A 12,293-nucleotide genomic window follows, 5' to 3' on the forward strand; every position below is an offset into this window, starting at 1 on the left:
ACATTTTGTAATAAGAATACCTTGATTTTTATTTATTTTTATACAGCATATATGTTAATAGTATTTAATATTTTATTTACGTGCACATATAGTAACATACAGTCATTTTAGAATTTCCAAAATTAAACGTTAAAATTTCGCTATACCATCAGATAACTAATGGCATGTACTATTAGTACTGTGGCGTGGCTGTCGGTGAGTTGTTAAATTTGTTAACTAACACGTGAAGTATTTGGAAAGCATTTGCAGGTGTTAATGGTTGAAAATAAATAAAATTGTACGTTATTTTTCTTTTAACATATATAGGTTTTATGCAGTACTATGTTAAAAAAGCTTTAGTGTTTTTTCATAATCATTTACTTTACCAGTAACACTAGTTAGTGTTTCACGTAATGAGATTGTACTAGTAGTTGTGAAATTCAACTTTAGAATACGTTACAAAATTTTTATTCAAAATATATTTAGCTTGACAGTTTTATAGTTTATTCTTTAATTTCTCTAATTTGTTGCCTATGCAGTTAACTGCATTTATTTTAACAAGTTAGTACTAACATTAATAACATTTGGTATTTATTTCAATAAAATCAAGTTCCGCATTATATATTTAGTGTGATTAAGCCTATCAGTTTATCACCATAATTGTGGCACGTGTCACGGTCTCTTGTAATCGGCCAAGCTCTCTTTAACACTGTACATTTTGAATCGCATACAGTTGCCTTAGTTTTACAGTAATTGGGCAAAGTTTAATTTAAAATATAAGTGTGTAAAGCTTTTAACTATAAGTGAATGCAAAAAAGAATAATGAATATATAATTGTAATAACATGCCAGTCACGCTATGTATGTGTCATATTTAATGCCACTGAGACCTTTTACTCAAGACCAGCTGTGATGTGACAGGCATAGTAGTGGCTTATGCATCATTTATATTATCAGCATTCTATCAGCAGTAAATTTAATAGTAGTGTGAACTAGATTATGCAGTTAATGTATAATAACTACTAGTTTCTACAAGAGTCATTTACAAATAAAAATTATGAGGAACAGGTTTAATAACTTTACCAGACTGGAACTACAACTGAATGGAAAGGGGAATGATGGTAAAAGTCTGACATCTGAAAACTTTGCCATCCAATAATGCAATGTCCACAAGGCAAAGAGGCAAATAAATAGTGCAATTAAGGGGGACTGTTCATCATTCTGAATACTTGCCTGCCATGTAGGCTTGTAGTGATTGTTCATGTTTATGATCTTTTATTGTTCTAAACTTGCAAATAAGTAGAAAAGTCCAGAATATTTCTTTTATTTGATAACCATTCAAGCTACTTAAAAAGGAAAAAAGTTTTATATCCAAAAGCTATTAAACACAGAACACAGGAAGCAAGAGGAGAGCTGTGGGAGCTAAAACCTAGCTATAACTATGTGTGTTTAGTGCATTTTATATGATGTAAATATTGCCTCCCAGTTTTTTAACACAGGTAAATGTACACGTCTGGGTATTGCACACTGGACCTTTCTTTTGGGTCATTGATCATGAATAGTGTTGGTAAGGGCAAGAATCAGAACCAGACAACTGTAATTTCACTTAATATCTTTCTAATGCCTCTGCCAACCACTTCCCCATGTACTGATAAGAAATTGAAATTATTAATTTGACTATCAAACAATAACAAATAAATTATAATTTACAGAGCAGCAATGTGTTTATACAGTAGATCTGTATAAATTGCATGCACATCAGCTTTACTTGTTTTACTCTTGTTTGCCCCTCTGTCAAGATGGTGATCATGTTGCTAGACAAAGTCAGGACTCTAATGTCACTCTAACCTCAAGAATGTTTGAGAATGCCTCACATTTCAAAACTTAGTTTTTACATTTGTTTAAAAGTATTTTTATCATGTATTCGTATATTTAACATTGGATTAATGACAAAAATCATGCTAGATTGCTGAATCTACACCTTTTTCCACCTTAAAGTACTTGTCTGTTGTAAAGAGGCATGTAAGTGAAACATTTTTGCTTTTTTCTGTAATTTACCACAAAATACAATCCACATTTCTCATTTGAAATCTCTGAAGGATGTATTAAAAGAAAGGAGGTACAAAAATATTATAGTTTAGTGTAATGTTTATAACAAACTTGCATAAAACCTGTTAAAAATGACAGGTCAAGCACTACTTCCCACTCTCAGTATACCCTAACCTCAAGTTTCATAGTTAATTGGAATAAATTTTGTAAAATAAAGCTTGCCCAACAAAAAAGCAGAAAAGTGTAGTCAAGGCAGTCAAACATTTGTAAACACCTTTATGGACCAATCAAAATTAAATAAATAAATTTGTGCCACATTCATAAAATAATTATTGTAAGATTACCAATTTTTAATGTGTAGAAAAGCCAGTATATTTTAATAACATTACATTTTATTTGAAATCACTACTGGTTAAAGGTGTTTGTTTTTTGTTGAAAATGGTGATATAACAGAAAATAGTTTAATTCAGAAGTGATAGTTTAAAATTGAATCCACAGTTTTCCTTTTATGAGAAATTTTATGCAATTTGCTCTTGACTAAGTGATCCCACACAGTCTTTTTTTAGGCTTATTATACCAACACTTGTAAAGTTATATGGCCACCCCTGCACCTTATCACTAAAATTGTAATGGGTATATAGTAATTATACTATTCTATCTGTACAAATATGTTTTGGTTTTCACGACTCCTCATATTTGGAGAAATCAAGTGTGATACTTGGTGGCTTTTGTAAAGGTTAGATATTAAATGTATGATGTTCATGATTGTCTGTGATATATATATATATATTAATGGTAATAACAGAAGTGTGTGTATCAAAATATAATCACTTTACTAAACAAACATAATTTAGTGATGCTTTGATTGTTAATTACACTCATGTTAAAAATCAAATTAATCTGTTGTGAAACCAATGAGAGATAGTGCATAATACTACTTTAATGCATCATGCTTACAAGAACTGCATACATTACTCCAGTTTCTGTGTATGCTAGTATTAATGGTAACTTGCTTCCAGGAGAAAGAAGTATCATTACATTCTATGCATGTGATGCCTAAAAATTTTAATCAAATTAAAATTTATCGTTACATTGGTTCTAAATTATGTTATTTTACCTTTATGTACAGATAAATTAGGAATGTGTATTTAACATGAAACTAAACATATATATCTTTAGTTCACTGGTTTTAATAGTTTGATTTTATAACAAGTTTTTTCAGGTGTTACTTCTCAGTAGAAAGTCTGCACGACATATATATTTGGAAAGTTAAAAATTACTAAGATTTACATATTTTAATCACTTAAGTCACAATGTGGCCTTTTAGTTCATTGAAGTTTATAATTTATTTAAAACTTAATGTGCAGAATAATCTTTAGAAAGAAGAGTATGTAAATATGAAACAAAAGTTACTGAAATGTGGGAAAAGTCAGTGAATTGAGTTTCCTGTATAAAGCCAAAATTGTTAATTTATACTCTAGAGCAGGGGTTCCCAACCTTTTGGCACTTGCGACCCCTTACCTAAAAGTTTGAAACCCATGTGACCCCCTACTTAGGGCTTACTATCAGCAGCTTACTTTTTCTTTTATTTTCTGTGAAGGAGAGGGAAAGAAACATCTAAAAAAATATTTAAAAATTCTGTAATTATTTATTAGCAAATTAAATCACATTGGTCCAACCTGAATTCACAAAAAGAACATATATTTCTTAAAATAATATTAACATAGGTTTGAACAGCTATCCAACCCAGCTAGTGAGATGCCTGATGTTGCATTTCAGCAGCAAGCTTTGAAATTGTGGCGAAGCGTTTGTTAGAGCCAGTCTCATGTCATCTCCAACATCCAATCTGTTCCTATTCTTTGTTTTTATATTCACAAGAGTGGAAAATCCTGCTTCACACAAGTAGGTAGAAGCAAATGGAACAAGGACACGCAAAGCTATCATGCTGACTTTGGAGTATGACTGATACATAGCGCACCAGAACTGTGTCACGGATTTCACCTTGAAGAGATCACGAGCTGAAGAGTCGTTCCTTAGATCCAGAAATTCATCTTGGATATCATCTGGGATGCTGGATACATCAAGTTCAGAACAAAATGGGTTCCTTACCAGGGCCTCCTGTTCCTGTGATAGCTCATGGAAGTAACGCTCGACTTCCTTTTCTAGAGACTGAAGATGTTCGGTAATCTCATCCTTGAGGAACTGATCCAGTTGGATCTGAGACTCATCTGTCACTCCACAAAGTATTTCAAACATAGCGATGTTTCCAAGATTGGTTTTCCGACGCCAGTTCTGCAGTTCGGGAAACAAAGGCCCGAAGACTATGTTGAAAAAGGAGAGCATGTGTTTCCCTTCCTTGAAGCTTCAAATTGAGCTTGTTCAGCTGGTCAAAAATGTCGGCTAGGTACGCAACCCTTTTATTCCATGCTTCATTTTCGAAGTGAGCTACAAGATCTTTCCTTTCTTGAGTCTCCAGGAATAGCTTTATTTCATCTTTCATTTCAAAGACACGATTAATAACGTTTCCTTTCGACAACCAACGTACTGCTGTGTAGAAGAGAAGGACTTCGTGGTCAGCATTCATGTCTTTGCTTAGTTCTTTGAATAGGCGAGTGTTGAGTGCTTGAGTCTTCACATAATTTACAATTTTGATTACAGATTCAAGCACTTCCTGCAGAGAGGCAGGGAGGGTCTTACTTGCGAGAGCATATCGGTGATTCATGCAGTGGATGCCCTTTGCTTGAGGTGCTAGCTTCTTCACTCTCGATTGGAATCCTGATTTCGATCCCAGCATAGCTGGTGCCCCATCCGTACAAACCCCACACACGTTTTCCCATTGAAGATCTTCGTCTTGAAAAAAAGTTGAAACTTTTTCCATGACATCATCAGCTTTTGTTGTGGTTTCAAGTGCACTGCAGAATAAGAATTCGTCTTTGATGTCACCTGAATTAATGTATCTCACGAAGACAAGCAACTGAGAACATGAACTTACATCTGTTGACTCGTCAAGCTGAAAGGAGAACAAAGGGGAACCCTTGATTTCAATCAAAACCTGTTCTTTCACATCCATAGACATTTTAGAAATGTGCCTCTGTATAGTATTATTTGACAGGGATACTTGCTGCATCTTCTTTGCACTTGCTTCTCCAAGAATAAGATTTACTGCTTTCATCATGCAGGGTTTAAGAAGTGTTTCTCCAATCATGTGAGGCTTTTTTTGTTTAGCAATTTTGAATGCAATCTCATATGAAGCTTCCACTATGGCTGCACTCTGCTGCTGAAACGACCCACTTCTATCGATTCTTTGCCTTTTAAGACACCGTTCATGCCGTTTGAAGAAATCCAAACCCTTCTTTGCGTGTTCTGGATGTTTTATCTCAAGATGACGCTTGAGTTTTGATGGTTTCATTGACTCTGCACTCAGGACAGCATGGCACAAAACACACTGTGATTTCTTGATGCCGTCATTGGCGAGCACAGTGGTGAAGCCAATGTTGAGGTAGCATTCTGAGTATCTGCGCCGTTTAGCCATGGATAATGATGGGGTAAGTATTGGGAGGGAAGGGAGCGTGGCCAGTCTCGCAATTCGTCATCCATCAATCAGCAACGGACATGTGACTCACGTGTCGACAGCAAACACACACACAAGCATACGTACATGCGCGTGCACTCACATACTCGCTACTCACTAGTACACATACATACAGTTGCAGACACATACACATTCACACAGGCACACTCACTCACAGGCACGCATACATACACCCGTAATATCACCTAATGACATTGAACTAACGTGGCACACGTTTTGCTTTGCACCAAAACAAAACAAAATGTAAGAGCATGAAAATGTAATTGATGAAATAAAATTAATGTTATCCCAAGCTACTTCTAACAAGGCTACGCGACTCCCCTGCCAAGGCTTTGCGACCCCCTTGGGGGTCGCGACCCACCGGTTGGGAACCCCTGCTCTAGAGGACAACACTAGCCAAAGCACTGTTTGTTCTCTCTCTCCTTTTTAATTGTAGAGTTCCATCAAAATGCATTTCTCAGTTTACTTTCTTAGGGTAGTGTGTTGTCCTAATTTCCAAAACCATCAACCATGGGTAAGCAACTGACAAGTGGCATCCATTTTTACTTTATTAGCAACACTTTATAAAATTATTTTAATTTTGAACATCAGGTACTAAGTGTAAATAAGATGATTTTAATATCTTTATTTCTGACAATCAGATTATATTACATACATACGGGGTTTTGTGTAAGTCTTAGGTAAAGCTCTTCTGCCACCAGTAATATTCTCAAGGTTCTTTTTGTGATAATACCCATGTGAATTTTATTCAAGTTGTATCTGTCTTTGTCACATACTTTCAAGATTCACACTCACTCCACTTCTATACTTCACCCACTTCAGTCATTTGGTTTATGAGTGTGATCTCTTTTCCATCAATGTGCTGTTTCACTTATGACATCATTTAGAGATCACATCAGATTACCCAAGAGCTATACCTACAGACCAGTTAAGTGGTCCGATTTTGTATTGAGTACATGATTTTTGTTAACAAAACTCTTAGTTATTCAGTATTTTCTTAGGAGTGTGCCTAAACTTGCTTAAACAGATTTGATTAAATATTTGCTTTTTTAATCAGTCTAATTTATTTTACAGGGCAGGATGAGTGTTTTCAAAGACCTTCCTATAAAAATCCAAACTGAAAAATTCAGAAGCAGACGAGAACTGTTTCAGCAACTTGAAGAAAAGACCAAAGAAGGTAATATTAACTCTAAAATGCCCAGAAAAGATTGATTTGACACACCTGTTTATGGTTTATTGTATTTCAAAAAAAGAACTAATGGATGAAATAATCTGAAATCTGAGTTGAACATTTTACATATTATGTAACTTCTGCAAATGAAATACTTTGTGTTTGTTTGTTTGAAATTGCAGGTCCAAAAAATTCAAATGTTTCATTGTGATAGGTTTTTTCTTTAAGAAACAATAAAACATGTTTAACTTTGTTCTTAATTTCAATTCCTAATTTTTGTTTTTTACAGTATTTTAACGGTTTCCTATAAAATATTATAAAATTGTACGCTTGAATTTGTTTTGGTTCAAAAGGTACAGTATCATATTTTGCTGTTTTTATAGTCAGTGGTGTGTAATAAATACAAGTTTGTGCTATACCAATATTGTAACACTAGCAGTTTTCTTTTCTTTCTTTTTTTACCAAAGGTAAAATTAAAAAGAGAATCTGAGATGTAGAGGATTAAGGCATTCTTTCATTGGCTGTATCCTCAGCTTTGGACTGTAGTTTTGTCTATTCAAGACTCATTAGCACAGCTTAGATCGGTAAAGTGAATAAATACAATTAGGCCTCTTACAATAGTAGTGCATATGTCAGATTTTCAGGATTTTTTAGTCCTTTTTTCATTCACTACACAGTTACCTAAATTAACCTTGGTGTGTGGATAATATTATTCTATATTATTTGGAAGAGCAACTGTTTAATTATTATATATATGTGTGTGTGTGTGTGTGTGTGTACATATATGCATATGTGTTAAGATTTCTTTTCCACCAAAGGTAAGATTGAAAACATAATCGTAAAATATTCATATATCTTTATTAATTTAGATTAAAATGTGTGGTGAATTGAAAATAACTCAAAAATCCCATAGTTCTTTGATGTTTATAAAAATATAAATGTGTGTGTGTGTGTATACACGCACATTATTTCCAGTAACTTTAAAAGAAACTAGATACAGCTGAGTGCAAAATGAGCTAAACTTTTCACATATTTTTTATGTCATACTTCAACATCATAATTCAAATACAGTGCCAAATAACAAAGCCAGACTTTGCAAACTGTAACAGTAATTGTAACTCAGGTTTTCAAAAACACCTTTTCATTCAGCAGTTAATCACCAAGATAATTTTTTGTCACTAAGTTCTAATCTCTATCAGTTGCCATTGAATTACTGCCCTTGTTGACTTATACAGTTGAAAATAATAATAATAAAAAGACTAACCGAATACATATGACTTCTTAAAGCTGACATTAGGCTGGTACATTGTATCACAACAGTGAAAGCTGAGAAACAATGATTGGCGAAATTATGTTTGCACGTAAGTTACAAAGCTCAAATTATCACTGTATTATTCAAAACAATTTATATTAATTTCTAGTGGCGTATCATGTTCAGAAAAAAATTAGGAAACTTAGAAACACTAATGTTTACATTTTCAGCTTACTGATATCAATCCATGATCAAAATATGCAATTTTTATTAGTTTTAATGCATAAGCTAAAATCAGTAAAATGTTTTTATTGATTCTCTCAACATTTACTTGGTCTAAGTGATCAACCATGCAATCACTTTGTACTTGTTGAAGGTTGTTATAGTTTAGATACTTCTAACTTTTAATATAATTTGTATATCTTCACAAAGTGTGGGAGTCATCAGTAAATATTATAAGTCTTTTACGAACAAAGAATCAGATTTTTTTTAGTGAAGTATTTTTGATAAACTAAAAAAAAGATTTGTCTGTGAGTATGTAAAGTTTTTTATGGTTGTTTCCATTTGAGTAGTCCAAGTGCAAAGTAAAGTAATTTTCATGTTAAGATTAAAAATATTTTTCTTCATCTCAAAAATCTGAAAAAAAATCTAAATGTACCTTTTTATCATTTTAGAATGACTTCAGTTTGGAATATGAAACTACATTTTTTATCCTAACTATATTTAAACAGTATACATGTATTTATACTTAAGTTTTATAGTTTTATTGCTCTTTGAACCATGTTTAACTACTATTCAGGCCATTATAAATTGTAAATCATTTGGGACACTGTGTGGCTCATGTTATACTAACCATGAGCTCGTTCTAGCTGCTCATGTATGTGCCTATTGAAAAGTTATTTTATTTTTATTTATTTTACCAAATCTAATCTTAATTAACCCTTAAACAGCACAAATGTTGTAGGTAGCAGCATCAGTTGATGATGGCTGCCATTTAAGGGTTAATATACAGTTTCCTGTTTGTACATTTTACTTACTTTTGTAACAATAAATAAAGAATTCAAGTAAAAACAAGAAATAAAATACTTATCCAGGTCTTTTTTTGTTTTTGACTGTTGATGACTCTTAACCTTACTTTGTTATACTAATGGCAGTAGTGGACTATATCATTTTGACTTAATTAAGGGTCATTCCATGCCAACTCACCCAGAAAAAGAACTTTTCCCAGTTTATGTGATAGATTTTCTTGAAAAAATTTGAGCAAAACCTTCATTTTGACTTATTCAGCCATGCAAAATTCTGAAGCTGTTCTGCATGGCTGTATAAGTCAAAAGGAAGTTTTTGCTTACATTTTTTCAATGAAATTTATGACATAAACTGGGAAGCCCTAGGTGAGTTGGTATGGAATGATTCTTAAGTATTTCACCAAAGAACATATAATAGTAACATGCAAAAAGCAGATAATGTTTCATTACTGTCATAATTTTTCTGGATTTCTAACTGTTGAAGGAACTGTAACACATTCATCCAAGTTAGTCATTAATTTTCCTGTATGAATCAAGCTTATACTAGCAGAACAGTTATGTGTTCAGGAAACAAAGTAATATAATGCATCATTTTAAAGATGAAAACCTTGGCTTTTTATTGGTTATTAATAATATACTCTTAAGAGTAAAAGAGTACTGTTAACAACTCCTTAAAGGGAGGATGTGGTAGGTGGGTGTGGCAAGACTGGTATGATATTTTTATTTTACCATAGTTTCCTGTCTTTTGTAGGCTGCAATGTCTCAGTCACACTGAAATCCATTTGGTAGTGCTACTGATAAAGTCATTCTCTAGTTCTTTTACCCTCTATTTTTATAGGTATTTCAAGTTCTTCCTTTTGTCATTATGTGCTCTATGAAACTGTTGTCTTTCTCTGTGCTTCTGCACTTTTCAGTACTTACTCATTGGTTATATGTTCTGTTTATGGAATGTTTAGCATTCTTCTATAAAACCAAATATAACCATACAAGATTAATGGCTAAGAAAATTATGATTTGCCTGACCAATTACAATATTATAGTGAGTAATTTACTTTAAATTTCATACATATTTGAGGAATTGTGAATAAAATAGAGAAGAGGAAATGCCTATAGAAATATTCCACAAGTCTCATATTAGGGAAAATTCAGGATTTTTTTTTTTAAACATTGCCATATACAATTAAGAACTTAGAACTTGTATACTATTATGATTTTATGCAATTCTAATTAGTATAACGTAAAAAAATAGCTTAATACAGTTTTGAATATATCTTACTAAAAACCTTGTAACATGCTCAATAAAGTATGTCTGTGGAAAGAGGGTTAAATACATTTCAGCTCTTGAGTTTTTTTATAATGTGTTGAAGAAAAAGTACAAGTTTATTTTCTAATAAATTATTATTAAAACTTACATGCCTTTAAGTATAGTGATAGTTTATCATTTGGTGAGCTAAAGTTATGTTTCATTGCTCAAACTTTTAAGTAAATATAAATAAAGAAAAAAGATTTGCTTGGCATAAAAAATATTTTTCTGGTTTTGGGGTTTGAAATAATCTTTTGAGTATTGGCTTGTAAGACTAGTAGTAGAGAAAATCCAACACTTCAGCAAACATTCTGCTGTTCTATGCTGTGGAAATTGTGTGTTCACTGAAATGTGTTGCAGCAAGTGGCCATATGCTAAAAATTGGAAATACCTCCATGTGGCTAATAGCAACAACTGTATAAGCCCTAGACAGCTAGTGAAATGGTTTATACAATCAAGGAATTAAAAAAAAAATTTGGTGGTGGGTTAATATGCTAAATGTATCCAAATATTTTTGTTTTCTGTGAGTGGGTGGGTGCTGATTTTGATAATTATATATATATATATATGTGCATGTGTGTGTTTTATTATTCATGTCCAAAGGTGAGTGTTGTTTGTTTTAATTATGTGTATATATAACTGTATGTGTAATTTTGGAAAAATAACCTAAGAATGCATTATAAATAGAATTTTTGTTTGTAAGTTTCTTTTACATTAATTTTCAGTTGAAAACATTGAATTTTTGTTCTAGGACTACCTGAAAATGTTGTGAAAGGTGTGTGCAAGGTTTTGCAGCTTACATTGCCTAGGTACAATGATAACAAATCCAGATACCTTGTTGAATCATATGTGAAAATACTGGTTAGTGAGGTCAAGACAGCACCAAAGTACCTCATCAGCTCCTTTGAGACTGTTGCCGAGGAGAACAGAGGCCTTGTGCCCTCGTAAGTTGTTATGTCTGACAGCTAGCACTTAATGTGACTCATTTTTCTTGTATCAGCTTTAATTAACCAGTGTTGTTAAGCTCTTAACTATATTATTACAGAAAAGTGTATACATGCAGTTTTATTATTAAGTCTTGCCTTGAACATTGTGAGTACTAATACTGTCCAAACAGCTTTTAATTATAACAAAACTTTAATCAGCTTAAATTTGTTTCATGGGAAAAAAATTCAGGTGCAGAAATTTATTTGAACAAAAAATAAAAATACCAATCATTGTGTCACAAATTATTGTCTTCATGAAATGTTTTTTTGTTTTTTTTACAGATATAATAACTACATTCTGTTTGTTGGCCACCATAATTATCATTAATGTTACTCTTAGTATTGATTCTGTGAAATGGTTGTTTATTTGAAATTATTTTAATTACAAATCATGCCATATTTAACATTAATAAAAGTTCAATTCACTGATAGGCTTTGGCATAACTTTCAGGATAACTTGTGTAGAAATGTTAGTCAGAATTTATGTCATTAAGTGGTCTTAGAAAGTTGTAATGATTCTTAGCTGTGGCATAGCAGCTCGTAGAATGGCTGTAAGTTTGTTTTTTTTCAAGTACAAACATTCAGCTCATAGCTCTGTCATGGCTTGAACAATTTGAGATCTAATAATAAGTTTTGACTCAATCAGTCAAAATCTTTTGATTCATATATTTGACCATGCCCAAGATCTCACAGACTACTTTATTCTAATCCTGTCTAAAATAATTTAGATTTCAGAGTAGGCTGTTAGAGGTTCTGATGAGTGATAAAATTGAACCTGGTATGCCAGTGCCCCACATTTAGTATTACTGGCACATAAAAGTATAGCTGTAAAGAGGGAAAAAGATCTCTTAGATTAATATATGCTAATCCTGCCTGAAAGAATTTCAAGTATTAAAACTGTCAAGTATTGCCACATGTTTATTTGGACGTTTGGACA

The 12,293-nt window shown here is 32.5% G+C and overlaps 1 protein-coding gene across 2 annotated transcripts in view; it reads left to right on the forward strand.

The window, feature by feature from the left end:
* Nucleotides 1-156: 156 nt before the first annotated feature.
* Nucleotides 157-12,293, forward strand: part of l(3)80Fj (lethal (3) 80Fj) — a 102,059-nt gene continuing 89,922 nt past the window's right edge. The window contains exons 1-3 of one of the 2 annotated variants that reach the window (XM_076511221.1): nt 157-195; nt 6,694-6,796; nt 11,122-11,314. In XM_076511221.1, coding sequence (XP_076367336.1) covers nt 160-195; nt 6,694-6,796; nt 11,122-11,314 — 332 coding nt within the window. In that variant the 5' untranslated portion in view covers nt 157-159. Of the gene's footprint in view, nt 278-6,693; nt 6,797-11,121; nt 11,315-12,293 lie in introns of both variants that reach the window. The other variant, XM_076511222.1, reaches the window with a different exon arrangement.

Source organism: Tachypleus tridentatus, chromosome 7 (assembly GCF_004210375.1).
Source record: "Tachypleus tridentatus isolate NWPU-2018 chromosome 7, ASM421037v1, whole genome shotgun sequence".
Taxonomy (NCBI): Eukaryota; Metazoa; Arthropoda; class Merostomata; order Xiphosura; family Limulidae; genus Tachypleus; species Tachypleus tridentatus.